The 15462-nt window shown below is 33.5% G+C and overlaps 2 protein-coding genes across 2 annotated transcripts; one reads left to right on the forward strand and one right to left on the reverse strand.

Annotated features, from left to right (window-relative positions):
• Positions 1-1482: 1482 nt before the first annotated feature.
• Positions 1483-2235, reverse strand: LOC129293115 (cysteine-rich repeat secretory protein 38-like). Its single transcript, XM_054930919.1, has one exon. The coding sequence runs from the start codon at positions 2233-2235 to the stop codon at positions 1483-1485; it is 753 nt and encodes a 250-aa protein (XP_054786894.1).
• A 3955-nt stretch (positions 2236-6190) lies between these two features.
• On the forward strand, positions 6191-7777 carry LOC129293116 (uncharacterized). Its single transcript, XM_054930920.1, has one exon. The coding sequence runs from the start codon at positions 6191-6193 to the stop codon at positions 7775-7777; it is 1587 nt and encodes a 528-aa protein (XP_054786895.1).
• The last annotated feature ends 7685 nt before the right edge of the window (positions 7778-15462 follow it).

A 15462-nucleotide genomic window follows, 5' to 3' on the forward strand; every position in this document is an offset into this window, starting at 1 on the left:
AAGAGAGCTTAACCCAAAAAAGTAGTCTGTTAAATAAAAAAATCATTCACACTTATAAACTTTACATCACTTATGAACCTTCCTGATGCAGAACTCATAACACAAGCTTGCAATACATGGTTTCAGATATCAGTTGCACTCATGCTCAGAAGCAACTCATTCTCTCTCCTTCTACCTTCTTAACCTACGTTTCTATTAATGACTTACAGAACTTTCACAGAGATGCCTTCAGGGGTTACAAGATTCGGTGAACGAGACACTACTGTTCTTTTCAAACATAAAAAAATGTCGCTCCAGTTACTCCTGAATAATATGCTCGCTAGCTAGGTATTGGCCTTGAAGGTGATATTCAAATATTCAGTTGCGCAACTTCTACTTACATGTGCAATATAAATTCAGGATGTTGAGTTTCTCTAATTATGCTGTGTCACTATGAAGAACCAAGTGACATTTGAGTCGTCATTTTCTGTAATCATACGAACTTTCACTTGCATCAGAATCTTCCACTCCTCTTTTATGCTCTGCTAGGCTACCATTTGATAAACATGTATGCTTATATCATAGAGTTTTCATTCTCCGATGTATTAAGCTTGAAAGGCGGGTTTTTATTTGGTTTAAGGTAATGGGCTCAATTGTTTGACTACATGCGAAAGAGGCCAATATATAATTTCTCTCTGCTGTAATAATCTGATGGGCCACATGTAATATGTCAAGTTACTCATGTTTAATTAGTTTCATGGCGGCTGGATGTGGGAATTTATACTTGGGAAAAAGAAATATATGAAAATCAAGTTTTTGGGTGGTCAAATGATGAATCAATGGCAAGCCACAAGTTAGCCAGGGCTAACAAATTAATTAAGCCTCAAGTCAAATGTAACAATATTTTTAGCATATGCATCTTCTGAAGTTACTATTATGTTTTATTTTTGGGGCCATCGACCAGTTCATATGTTCTAAAGTTGAACAATAATTAAGAAGAGCTGGACTAAAATCGTTACCCATCGTAACCAAAAAAAAAATGGAAATTCTGAGAGAAAGTTGACTTCTTCTGGGATGAAAGGAAACTTCTCTAGAGCAGACGTTGAGACACATAGAGTATGAGCTTTCTCGTGTTTATGCTTATTAGACAACTTTGCGACGAAACCTATGCATACTACTTGACGCTACAGGCAAGACAAAAAAATCTAGCCAGGATATAGTTTCGTGAACGATGACTCATTTCATGATGATTGAATGAAGTAACTTCCTTACTGGTCACTTTATCTCTCACATGCAAAACCCAAAAAATAAATAATAATAATAATAATAATAATAATAATAATAATAAGTAGAGAGTGGATGATTGCTGGGGATTAGATAAGGGAGATATTCAAAACTAATTAGAAGTTATATACTTACACGTCTTCGAAAAAGAAAAAGGCAAAAGCAGTCACACAACAACGTACACCTGAACAAGGCTCTAAAACTTAGTAATAAGGGCGATTAATCATAATAGAAATGGACCTTCTCAAATCGAAGATTGCAGCTCAGTTTGATAACCCTACCACCAATCTTGTCCTCACAACAATTTGGGATTTCCGAGATAGCCTTCTCTAAGCAAGCCTTGCAATCTTTCCTAGACAAATCCGGCGAGCACTGAGCAAGACCATAGACAGTTTCAACTTCATCAGCTATCTTATATCCCACAGCTAGTTTAAAACTAGAGTCCCCAGCAGCAGCTTTGGTTTGCAGGCTTCGCATCAGATCATTAAGGGCACTTGTGTACTTGTCTGCATCTTCTGCATCTTGTGGGTTGTTAAAACTGTACGAAAACTCAGGGAACCGATATATCCCCAACAATGAACGACTTGAGTATTGAAAAGTGCAAAAGTCATAGTATCCAAACGCGTCCTTCTGATTTGGACACAGCTTTGGGAGAAGGGTTTTGGCATCGTTGAGGCACTTTCGGCAAGAATACGGCTCCACATCTCCTCGGCACAGCCCTTGTGCGTGAACTTTATTGGGGCTTTCGCCGAAGGAGGAACTGTAGAAGCCATAGTCAATTACTGTGTCGAGAGTGAAACTGGAAAGAAGAGCATTGAGGTTTGTGTAATAAGCACTTGGCTTTATGTACGTTGCTTTGCCAAGTGAACAATTGTGATAAACGAAAGGAGGTGGCTGAGCGGAGAGAATGATAAGATGATTAGGAAGGAACCAAACCAGAGCCAAAGAAATGAGGACACAAGAGGTTGTCATCTTTGGGATGAAATGTGGGATGAGCAAGGGCAATACTTAATTAATTATCAGTACATTAACATATATATACTCAACATGTCAATGGAAAAGATGCAAATTATAAGTAGGCTAGTTTCTAGGAGTATAAGTGGTGCACATCCTTAAGGTCAGATCAACACTCATTAGCTCTTTGCATTATTTTTTGCTGCTGATTTGACGTACAGCACATCACTATTAGCCACTCAACAATGTCCATTCATTTGGGATTTAAATGCCCACTATGTCTGCATGGTTTGCATCCCCATCATAGATTGGGCCATTTCAAAAACCAAATTTAATCGAACGGTAGAATCAGTCCCACTAAATTTAATGAATGGGGTGGGATTTCTTATAACGTCTTAATTTCACTTACATTTAGACAACTTAACAAGTAAGTTTTGTGAGAATATAAATATTACACTTGGTCAACTATATATATGCTGCTCAACGCCATGAAACTGTTGCATCTTTAATTTCTTCCACAAGTTAATATGTACCATTATGGTTTAATTTGAGAGAATGCGTGGAGAAACGTGGTAGAATCACGGCCGTCCAATAAATCAATGGTAGGAAACACTTTAATTTGATCTGATGAGAGATTAAGACAAGGGCGGGAAGCCTCCAAAACTTCAGATCCATTTCTTCTTCTCCTATGCTTTGGAGTTGGATTGTGTGCTCACATGTTTCCAATCTACGGTTGTTATTAACTTGGTACATTTTCAACGGGCAGAAACAGTATATATTTTCAAGATGTGAATGGTAATCATCAATTAGTGAATATAATTATGTATGGCCAAATAAATTAACGAATTTAATGTCAACCACAAAAATGAAAAAGACGTAACAGTTGAAGCCATAGACGAACACAGAATTCGATCATATATATTATCAATATTTATTTTCAAAATTTTTGTGTACATGTAACATGGTATCATATGTACGAGAATGGGCTTTCTGTATAATGCAGTCATTTTTTTTAGCAAAGTATAATTCAGTCATATTGAAACTTACATTTTTTTATTTTATTAATTATAAATTTATGATTATTGAGGAATGGAATATATGTCTTCTTTGGCCAAAAAGAATAATGAAGTTATGATAGATTTCAACATGAAAAAAGCATGAGGGAAAAAACTAGTATAAATACACGCGCGCGCATACATACTCATACATACATGATATACATACATACATATGTACATACATATTTTGAGTCATTCTCTTTACAATTTACAAAAGAAAATATGCTCCCTCTATTTCCTATCATAAGTCACATCTTAGAAGATTTTCACATTTATTGTATGTGTGTAGTTATTTGATTGGGTTGAATTTGAGCATCGTTGGATCCAATTAGACAACTCTCAAAGAAATTTTCTACGGTCATACAAAGTCAACCCAATAACTCAAGCTTAAACATTCATGCCCCTTCTATTAGGACTAGTGCGTACACGTCGGCAGAAGGTTGGCATAATTATAGATATAAATCATATTGCAAAATGTTTAGTGCATTAAGTTGAATTAACAAAGTTGAATCAGAGTCATGGGACATGTAATAGTGTCAGGTTTTCCAGGATACCAAGCTATGGAATAGAAGAATTATTTTGTATATTGATTCTCTCCCAGGAAAAAGATGGTGTTGACATATATTATGTAATCTCATAAATAAATGATATATGTGATCAGGGATAATTTAAATGCCAATTTTAACAATTATTTCAAGGCTAAAATACATAAAGCCTCTCTAAATTTAAAGACAGTTGTATATAACCTTCTTCACCTTTAAAAATTTGAAATTAACCCCCAATCTTTAATTTTATTTTTCAAAACCCCCTATTTTTAATTATATTATTTTTTTCATGAGGATTAAAATGTCATTCAACTAAAAAAGGTTATTAAATAAAAATATTATATTATATAACTATTTATTATAGATTTCTTACATTTTTTGATAATTAAGGCATTGATAACCAAAAGAAATATTATTATCACTGTATAAAATTTTAAATATTTATGTTTATATTATTTTTATTTATTTTTTTGTTATCAATGGTGCATGATTTTATTGTTTTAAAAGATAAATTTTTATTTATATTTTCATGTTAGATAATGTAATGCACATGGTTAAAATATTTAAAATTTTAAATATTACCATGTTAGATTAATTTATCTTTTAATACTAGAAAATCAGGCACCATTGATGATAAAAAATATAAAAAACTAACACAAAAGTAAATATTTAAAATTTTATATGGTGATAATAACATTTGTTTTGGTTATTATCAATGCCTCAACTATCTCAAAAATATAAAAAAGTTATTATAAATAGTTATACAATATAATACTTTTATTTAATAATATTTTTTTGTTGAATGACTTTTTAACTCTCGTGAAAAAATAATACAATTAATAATAGGAGGTTTTGCAAAACAAAATTAAATGTTAAGGGGTTTAATTTTAAACTTTTAAAGGTGAGGGGAATTATATGCAATTGTCTCAAAGTTTAGGAGGGTCTTATGCATTTTAGCCTTATTTTAATCCTTTTAAATTACTTAATGTGTTGTGCAACAACTTAACAAGGAATTCTTATATCCCAAGCTATTAACGGTATTGCAGACATTTAGTTTTTTAATTCTAAGAGCCATAACTATTCGTATTTAATTCAAATATCTGTGGAATTAATTATAGCCTAAAGTCAACACTATTATTTAATTTCTCATATAAGATTTTTTTTTGTCTATCTCTACAATTAATCCCTTTAATTTGTATACAATCCAATTCATGGATGAAAAGTTTAAATTCAAACAGAAATATTAATCAAAACCATCAACAAAGTACAAGCGGTTTTGATTTCTGGATCATAAGCTGTAGATTTAAGTTTCTCAAGAGTTTGTCGGTTTAGAACATGGTTTTTTCCTTATTCAGAAGCTTCCAAAATGTCATGATGGACTGGAAATTAATATATAACTTATTTTTCTCATAATAATAATAATAATATAGAGTATATCCAAGAAAAGCACCCAGCAGGATAAGATAGAAAGATAAAGATGAATTTTTATTAATTATTAATAGTCAATCAATATAAAGTCATATAAATATACCATTTCATAACCGTAAATTATAAAAATGTCTCTCATTTTATTTAAAAATCTAATAATCAATAGAAAAATAACAAAATCAAATTAATGAGATGAGATAAGAGAGTGATTTCGATCAGGTAAGAGCCTAAGTTTAGTCACTTAATGAGTATTTTATGTAATACAATAACAACTATGCAATTTAATTGAACAGTTATGAAAAATATAATTGTCATATATAATAATTAAAAAAAATATTAAATCTCAATTTTTTTAAGGAACAACATGTGAAAAATTCTTTGATCTGGTGATAATTATTTTAATTTTTTTAAAAAAATTTAAAAATATATATTTTAATAATTTTTAAATATTGATAAAATTTAATAATTATAATTGGAAGACAATAATCTAGGTTACTTTTCGAATCCAAATGGGTGGTAGGAGAGTGGATAGAGCATCAGAGGCCCTGGGCCCATTTATCTATCGTTCGTTGACACCTCGGTGGCTCCGCCTATTCAATGCTTGTGAAAGATAACAGCGTTATGCAAAACAATGAACATAAAACAGAGTATTTAATTAATTAAATTAAAGTTAGTAACTGAAAAATCAGGTGTAGAAAACCACAATCATGGCATCAGCAGAGGATTAATGTCTTGTACTCCCTGCATGGTGAACACGTTTAAGCTTAGAATCCACTATCATTATGTCACTCAGAAAAAATAAAGCACCCTTTTCAATGCATGCCATTGATCTCCATAGCTCTTGTGTTCGTTATAAACCATCCTTCCCTGAGCTCTGTTCTCATCTCATCTTTCTCAATACCTCTTTAAGTTTAATTTCTTACTGGAAGTTCAATCTTAACCATGGCAGACCAGCCAGTTCCGCCGAAGAAGACGAAGGGCCAGCAGAAAGTCGAAATCAAAATGGTGGAAGACGCTAAAAGGCGTAGTGTCACATTCACAAAACGCAAAGCTGGGCTTTTTAAGAAGGCCGACCAGCTCTGTACTCTCACTGGCGCTGAGGTCGCTCTCATGGTGTTCTCTCCCGGAGGCAAGCCTTACACGTTCGGCAGTCCCGACGTGAACACCGTGATACAGAGATACAAGAGTCAGGTTCGGCCATCGCCGAGGATGGAGCAACTGCAAGCCGAGCTTAATGAAATCTTGGAACAGTTGGCTTATGAGGATAAGCGAGCCGAGGAGCTGAAGGAGAACAAGAAACAATTGCTGGAACAAACGTGGATGGCTGCACCAATGGATACATTGTCTAGGGCTCAAAAACAGTGTATGCAGGAGCGACTAGTGCAACTGAACAAAGTACTCTCTCAACTTCCTCCTGGCTTATTAAACTTGCATGGATTATTGGCGGCACCTCCTCAGAATTCGGCGTCCGAGTTTCAGAGTAGTTCCTTGACTGCGTTGTTGACTCAGACTCCGGAGCTCCAAGGAAGTTCGGTGCTATCACGTGGAACCTCCACGGCACCGGTGACTGGAAGTCAGAATTTTACAGGAAACATGATGATTACACCCTCTGGTAACTTCTACACAGGTGAGTCGTCATCGGCGGTGCCTGCGGGAACTCAGAATCATGTGTTTAACATGATTCTGAACGGCCATGACAACTTCCGCGAGGGCGAATCCTCATCAATGGTGCCAGCTGAGAGTCATAATAACATGTTTGAGGAAAATGGCATGCTGAACAGCTATGGAAACTTCAACCCAGACGAACCGTCGGCACCATTGCCGGCAGAGAGTCAGAATCACATGTTTGACGAAAACATGATGCTGAACGTCGATGACTACCTAGGCGAATCGTCGTCAATGGTACCGGCAGAGACTCGGCATCATATGCTTGAGGATAACATGATGATGCCGGGGGACAGCAATGATAACTTATACATAGACGAATCATCGTCAATGGTGCCTATGTTCGAGGATAACATGATACTGAACAGTCAAGAGGACTTCTACACAGGTGGATCCTCATCAATGGCGTCAGAAGCTCAGATCATAATGTTTGGCGATAACATGATGCAAGCAGCCAATGACAACTTCTTGACAAGCGGATCCTTATTAACTGCAGATATGACTGGTCACCAGAATCAATTTTATGATGAAAACATTATGATTCCTCAACATGACAACTTCAATGCTCGTGGATCATCGATCGCAGTGCCACCAGCTGATGGGAATCAAATTTTTGATGAAAACATCATGGTTCCTCCACATGATGATAACTACTACATATGTGAATCTTCGTTGGTGCCGACAACTTATGAGAGTCTGGATTTTGATGAAAACATGAGGTGGTTGCTAGATGATCAATTCTATGGAAGCAGTTCCTCTATGGCGCTGCCAGAGCAAGGTCAAATGTTTGATGGAAATGTGATTCCGCCGCCGCCGCCTCCTCCTTATGATGGATATGGTGCTGGACCTTCAGGGTTCAACTGATCTGTGTTTCGTGTTACTGAGTCTGCTTTAGTGTCTTCAGTGTCGATGAGTTGTATTTTCTGTTTCCCATGTTCTGACCAACAGAGACGAGGAGAGATAGAGTTTAGTTCAAATGTCGGAGAGAGGGGGGTTACAAATTAGTTTGTCTTCTGAAATGGACAGGAAGTCACAGGAGCAACACCTATGAGATGAATAAAAATATAATATAGTTTCAGAAGCGTTCAAGTCTTGCTTAGCGTAATCCAAATTCTCTTTTTTAAAAAAAATAAAAAAAGCTTAATCCAAATTCATGGAGGAAAGGGAATGAATATCGGTCATGCATCAAATAAGTGTTGAATGTATGAGAGAGAGAGAGAGAGAGAGAGAGAATGAATCTCGGTCATTTGTTCGGTGGAATTAAGTGCTATATGGATTTTCTTACCAAGCTAGCCTGAGCTTGTATTGGTTTGCTGATTCATACGTAGAAAGAAAATGATTATATTCTCTCTCACCAACAGTTAATTGATGATAAAAGAAGAAACTTATAATAAAAAATTAATAACGCAATCTACGTAAGTGGGATTTTTGTCCCCCCACCTTATAAATAGGATAATAGGAATTGTAGATTTTTACCAAGCTAGCCCATGCATGTATTAGCTGCTAATTAATATAGGAGGAGAATGAATCCTGGCCATTCATTTGATGAGATTAAAAGATTCGGAATTTTTTTTAACCAAGCTAGCACCTGCTTGCTTGCATTGGTTAATAAATTAGTAACTTGTTAGATTTGTATTAATTGTAAGTGAAATAAAATATAAATGAAAAGGGATCTAACAATAAAGAGAAACAAATCTTGAGGAGTCTTAACCAATACGTTGTTTCACACATGCATTATATGGTCTCCTAGAATATGAATGAGAATTAGCCGATCTTTTTCTTCTTTTTTTTTTTTTGTGGTTAAGGGTTCTCAACTTTACCCTTCATTAAGGACCCTAAATTTAACTGCAACTCAACATTAAAAGTTTTCTCATTTATTACCCTAAAATTAAAAACACTTAATATTCATTAACCATCAATAGACCCCATTTTTTTAATATTTTATTGAGTTAAGAGTCATTTTTATCCTTTAACTTTAATTTTATTTGAAGGGTTAGTATGTATCCTCAACTCAAATATTTTATAATAAAAAATATTTTAAAAATGCATTGTGAAATATGGGGTTCACTAAGGCCCTGTTTGGTGCGTAAGAACTCTATCTGTGGAAACGGAATTAGACACAGAATCTAATTTTCAACATGTTTGGTATGATAGAATTTGGACTCTTAAGAATCAGGATTCCAGCAAAATGGCTAGAATTAGATTCCATCACAAGCACGATAGAATTGTTATGGAATCATCTCTTGGACATTTTGGCCCTCAGTATCACTCACTCTACCTACTGCCTTCACACACCCCACATGATCCTTACCGCTGCCACCCCCTTCATGAATCAAACCTTCATGGCCACCACTACAAGCATCCATATATGATTCAATATGAGTCATGAAATTAAGAGCTAGAGTTGTCAAATGTTCATTAGGGTCAACAATTTTGGTGGTTGCAAAATCGAAAACTAGCTGAGTGCTTGGGACAACAATCCTCAGGATCTGAAAGCAATCACCAGGTTTCAGGCTTTCTTTGTGAACTTTGGCTCCGAGGCGGAAGTCTCAGCGTCCATGGTTAAGAACGTTCATCAAGGTGCTTGTGGGGAATTTGCGATCAAATCGTCCAGCAATGTTGTGGCATTCTTCATCTGTGCGATGGGTGCTTTGTCCCTTGCATCACTCAAAATTCTTGAGAAAGCTACTGTTGCAGTGGGATACTAGGTGGAGAAGAGCTAATAGTGTCGAGGGTGAGAAAGAAGACCATTAATCTTAAAAAGAGCAATTTGGTCTTTTCAAATTTTAAGTATATATTTTATTAAAATTATATCAGGATTCTATCTTCATACCAAACACTTTTTTTAAATTCAATTCTATTCCAATTCTAATTCTAATTTCAATTCTGCTTCCGATTTCAATTCTATCAAAAACTCTTTCATCATACCAAATGAGGTCTAACAATCAATTAACAAAGAAAAAATGACATGGTAATAAAAGAAAGAATCTTTAAAATTAAAAAATAAAATTGACTTATAATTGAGTTTAGGATAAAGTTAAAAAGTAAAAATGATTCTTAATTTTTTTTTATTTTTTTCCCTAAGAGATTTAACTTATCTACTCGTTTAGATAGCCTCATTGGAATATCAATCAGCTTCATTTGTAGAAACATGTCTTGGTCTTAAATCTCCTCTTAATGGCTTCGTGACTCACAAAAATGGAAATCAAGCTCGAGATGCTTTGTTCTAGCATGAAGTATACATATGGATTGGATTTCATTATCACAATAATTAAAAAAACATGTATTAAGCTAATGTTGACATTCAATTCCAAAGTTAAAGATTATTTCAAAGCAAATTTCACCACTGCAATAAAATCGAGCTTCTATGCATTCAGCTTTCACGTTCCATATATTGTGCTGGATTCTTTCCTAGAAAAGTAAAAACTGTTTGTGTGCTTCTTTGATAATCTAAGTTAAAAGCGCAATGAGCATCATATATATATGTGTAGTATGCCCTCAGCTGCAAGTCTTTCGAAACAAATAATGCAAACCAGAATTTAAGGTTCCTAGAAAAGTACATTTGGATGCAGATGCATTTAGTATCTTGCACGCTTGAAGGCTCCTATAAAGTTTTTTTTTATTTTTTTGTGCACATTAACTTGTGTTAGAGCTAATAATGTCAATTGATTCTATTCCATGAACACAGTTGATCACTACCGCTAGTGTATAAGATCAATGTAATAATAATAATTTCTTGAATATTTTAAGAGTCGAACCTAATTATAAGAAAGCACTTAACTTTGTTATTTTAAAAAAGCAAATAGTTGAAAAAGAGATTTAATATATAATTAATTAACGTGAATAAAAGCAATGACAAAAATAGATGAACCAACCAATCAAGTGAACGTCAGGATTCAAGGTTCACCTATTATAATAGTTTAATATTATTTAGTTATTATATATTTCCTTTTATTTATTGTGATAATAGTTACTAAAGTATCTTAATTACTTTCCAATATATTAGGACGTGTTTAATTAACTAGCATTGAATTGGCTCCCACCTAACTCAAAAAACATTAACTAGATCTTGAAGTTATAATTTAAGTCACCACGAATCCTAAATTATTCCTAATTCAGTTATCTGAGTCTATCTCTATAAGTTTAAGTTAATTTTTTACCTTTTAATTCATCAAACAACCCACAGACATATCATATAATGACCAACTATATAATAGCATAATTAAATCAAGAGATCTAAATATAAATATAAACATAAATTCTCATAGATAACAAGAAAATTAAATAAATTGAATTTAAAAGAGAAAATTCACCCTAACTAGACTACTCCCCACCCTGGCTGAGTGTTTAGATAAAACTCAGAGTTATGGCAAAACATCCTAATAAAAGACATAAACTAAATCTAAAAAAGAGAGAATAGGGAAAACTCATAGCTCAGAAGAACTCTTTCAAACTCTGTACTTTGCATCCAAGCTGTCTAATTTTAGGACCATAAAATCGTAAAAGCCTGTTAGCCCAAGTCTCTTAGCCTTTTTATTTTAATTCTTTTAATTCAAGATTAATTCTGTAGCTGCCATGAGTTTATGATTTTTCATCCACTCGCAATCTTGCCCTTTGTATTTTCATCCGTCCACAGTTGAATCACCTACCAACATTTAAGCTTTTCCTCAACCACGACCGGACGTAACTAGAGATGTAATTCTTCATCCTTTGGTGCGTTTTTGGCCTTTTTTGTCTCCTTTTCTCTACAAATTAAAATACCTACAATACTCAATGAGGCAATATAATCTACTTTCTTATATGTTTTTATATCATAATAACTTTAGATTGGGAGCCAAATCATATTAGAAATAGTGTATTAAATGTCTGTATCAACAATTATTCTTTCTTCAACATTCCATTTTATTATTTGTATCAATTTTGATGGACATTTCTATTTTGACTGAGAGCCTCCAGATGAGGATAATTTACATTGTAGAGCCTCTACATTTGAACTAAAAGTTTCAGTGAACTTCAAATTCTACCAGAGAAAGTTTTTTCCAGCAGCCTAGGTTTGTGCTATTTTGAATGCTCCCACAAGACTTTTTTTTTTTTCATTTTGAAGTTTAAACACCGATCCACAGCACTACACCCGATTGTATTGTTTTCCTTCAGGTTTGCTTATTGGAATTCACCGTTATATATCATATATATCCCTTAAAATTAAAAAATCCCCTTTTAATTTAATCGTTTGGCATTCTATAGCTATTGTACATCTTCCTAATAAATTAAACCATCCTACCTCTAATTTCAGTGTCACTCAAAAACAACTATTCATCAGTCTCAAAAATCAACCAACCTCTTATCTTCTCCTCAATGCCAAGCTTAAGGAAGAAGTCATGGAACAATTGGCATTTGAGAAGCGATGAGCAGATCAGGAGCTGAGGAAGAGAGTGAAGGAGACAATGAAAGATATGTGCAGGGTCTCACTTTCTCTCCACATACAACTCAAGTATGTAGAGAGAGAGAGAGAGAATCTTTGGCGGATCGCAAAATCTGGAATTTGAATATCTAAGCGGTTCCTTCACTGAGATGTTGACTACTGATCAGTCCATGCTATTGCAGCAACACATCTGAATCTTCAGTGGCCTCGGAGGCTCAGAATCAGATCTTGGAGGATAATATGATGTTCACAGACATTGATATAATTACTTCTCCACTTGCAGATCCACAATGGAGCCGGTCGATAACTTCTGCACACGAGGATCCTCGCTGATAATCAAATTCTTGAGGAAATGATTGTGGTTAATTCCTCTAGATGGTCATTAAATTCGAAACCTGTGGATCCTCTATCGGTGGCACGACCAGAGGCGGAGAATTTGATTTTTGATGAAAACAGTGAGGCTTCCACTTGATCGGAATGGAGACAAAAATACCGAGAAGAGAATACTGTAAAAAAAAAAAAAACCTCTGAAAAATGATAAAATCTTTTACTAATTTTAAGATTTTCCTTCTCGTCTAAACCACGCACCAGGGTTCAACTCATCTGCTCCTTGGCATTTTGGTTTATTATGCTGGGCTCGAGTGTGTTGACAATATTCTGACCCATAGTGAGGAGGAACAGATAGGATTCGATTCCAAAGTTGGAGAGGGGGAAGGGAGAGGATAGGGTACATATGACCTAGGGCATACCATTAGTTTGTCTTCTCTTGAAGTGAATATGGATCTTACCGTACTTCCCCACATACACTCCATTGAGTCCCTACTACGAACAAGGCACCTTCCATTATCTTTCGAAATGAAAAAGAGGTAGTTAAATTATTAAATTTGTCTAAAAATATAATAAATTTTTAATTTTATCTCTATTAAAATAAGAAAATTATTAAATTTATATTATATTCTCTCTCATAATTAATAAGTTTAAATACAAATAATATGAAAAAATATAACTAATACCTCCGTATGTCTTATTAAGAACAAAAAAAATGCTTCTTGAGAAGAAGTGGGAGAACAAAAATATACTTCCCCATTTACACTAGGATTTAATTTATATTTAAGTTCTAAAACATAATTTTATGAAGCCAACTTGCTCTTAAAATTTTATTTATATCAAATATATGTAAGGTATCTTAACCAAATTATGTCTATCATTAAGTTAATTAAATGTCCTTAAATTGATATTATCTTTAATGTTTGTCTTTATTTAATAGGATATCTTACTTAAATGAAAAGGTTTGAATGATTTATTTGTTAAAGATATTTAAAAAAATTTATTAATTATATATTGAAAAACTAAAAATAACTAATACTCAAAGGTAGTATAGATTTGATGGATTGTCTTCAGGTAAACTTGAAATCTAGGTGGAGTCAGGTAGGTTCATGGATCCCACATGTTATTGAGGGAGATTTATGGGTCCTACATGTCAGGTGGGGCCACCCAAACTCCTACCACCCATTCCTCCATCTGCATGATCTTGTGCCAAGAAACTCTAAGTGTAATGTCAATAATCAAGGATAAAACAGCTTATAACCATGTAATAGCCCAACTCAGAACTGGTGGAAGGCTCAACTTTTAGCTATTAAAACTAAAGAATAATAAAAATTTTACTTTTTAAAATTTATTTTAATTATCAATTTAGTTCTTCAAATTTAATTTTTATTAGTATAGACTTTTGTTAGCAACAAAAACTAATCTTCCTTAGAATATATAGAAGGTGAAACATATATCCTTTTTCATGGTGATAGTTTATGATAGTGGTTGGCCATAAATAAAAATAATTTACAATTGCCAAATATAATGTACTTTAAAAATTTAAAAAAAAAAAACTCTGCGATGTTTTTATTTTTTATTTGAAAAAATATAATATTTTTAAAAAATAATTAAATCCAAAATACTTATTAAATAATTTTTTATTTTTAAAAACAGAAAATAATTTTTAAAAATAGAACTCAGACAAGCAACTACCAAAAGTCACACAACTAAGTGCAAATGAACCCATGACATTATACTAACAATACACGAGACTCCCCTTTTTTTTTTGGGCCCCCGGTAGAGATTACATAAGACTCTCCTTCATGCACATTATTTGCTGACACAATGTCTACATAGAGCCCATTAGTGTGTGGCCCAAAGAAAGAAACGAAAGTCCTCTTGCATTTGTATGTTCTTATGGATTTATTTAGGCCCACTGAATTGGAGTATAGATTTTTCATGGGCCTTAGGTAGAAGTCCATTGGCCATTTGGAATATGCAAGAAGCCCACTCCTTACATAACTACAAAATGCAAGGTTTAGGTTCAAACTACGTAAAGATAAATGCATCCTCAACATCTTAAGAGGGAGAAATAAAGAATTACTCCCTTCATTTATGAATATAAGAGAAACTGTCACATGATATTTTTTTTTGTTACAAGTACAATTGCACATTTCAATAAGCATTCATCATTTAATTGATTGAGTACAAAGGTATTTTAATCCAATTTTTTATTTCAATACATAAATATTACAAATAACCAATTTTCTTAAATTGTGTGAGTTAATCATTTTCTCTTATATTTAGGAATAGAGAGAGTATGTGCGCATCATTAATTAAGCGCTAAAGTTAGCATCGTGTACAAGGTCAAGGCCCAACTCTTAGGAATGGTAATCAAGATTGCATTACCATCAAAAAGGTTTAATTTGAGTGGTTTAGGAATTAAAAGTTAATAATTTCATGATTCATAGGTCCTCTTATCCTATATGAATCCTAAGTACCATCCAGATCTACTTTATATACAAGTTTCATATCTATGTTTCAAATTTCATATTTGTGTTGTTATGCGCAGCATTTGATTCTTGAAGATAAAGGAGCTTGTGGTTCATGTCGTTTTATGATGTCTTCTTTTGTTTCAGATTGTTTCCAAAGTGGGAACTGATCATTAGCTGTGTATAAGGGGAGCTTGTGTCTTATCATACAAAGGAAGAAATTGTCTGGGGTCATGTTCGTCTTTTCATTCATATTTTTTAAAAAAAAAAGTCATTAAATAATTAAAAAAATTCTTATTTTAACATTATTTAAATATCTTACCATA

The sequence above is a fragment of the Prosopis cineraria genome, unplaced genomic scaffold, assembly GCF_029017545.1.
Source record: "Prosopis cineraria cultivar Desert tree isolate PC_DT_omini unplaced genomic scaffold, ASM2901754v1 PC14, whole genome shotgun sequence".
Taxonomy (NCBI): Eukaryota; Viridiplantae; Streptophyta; class Magnoliopsida; order Fabales; family Fabaceae; genus Prosopis; species Prosopis cineraria.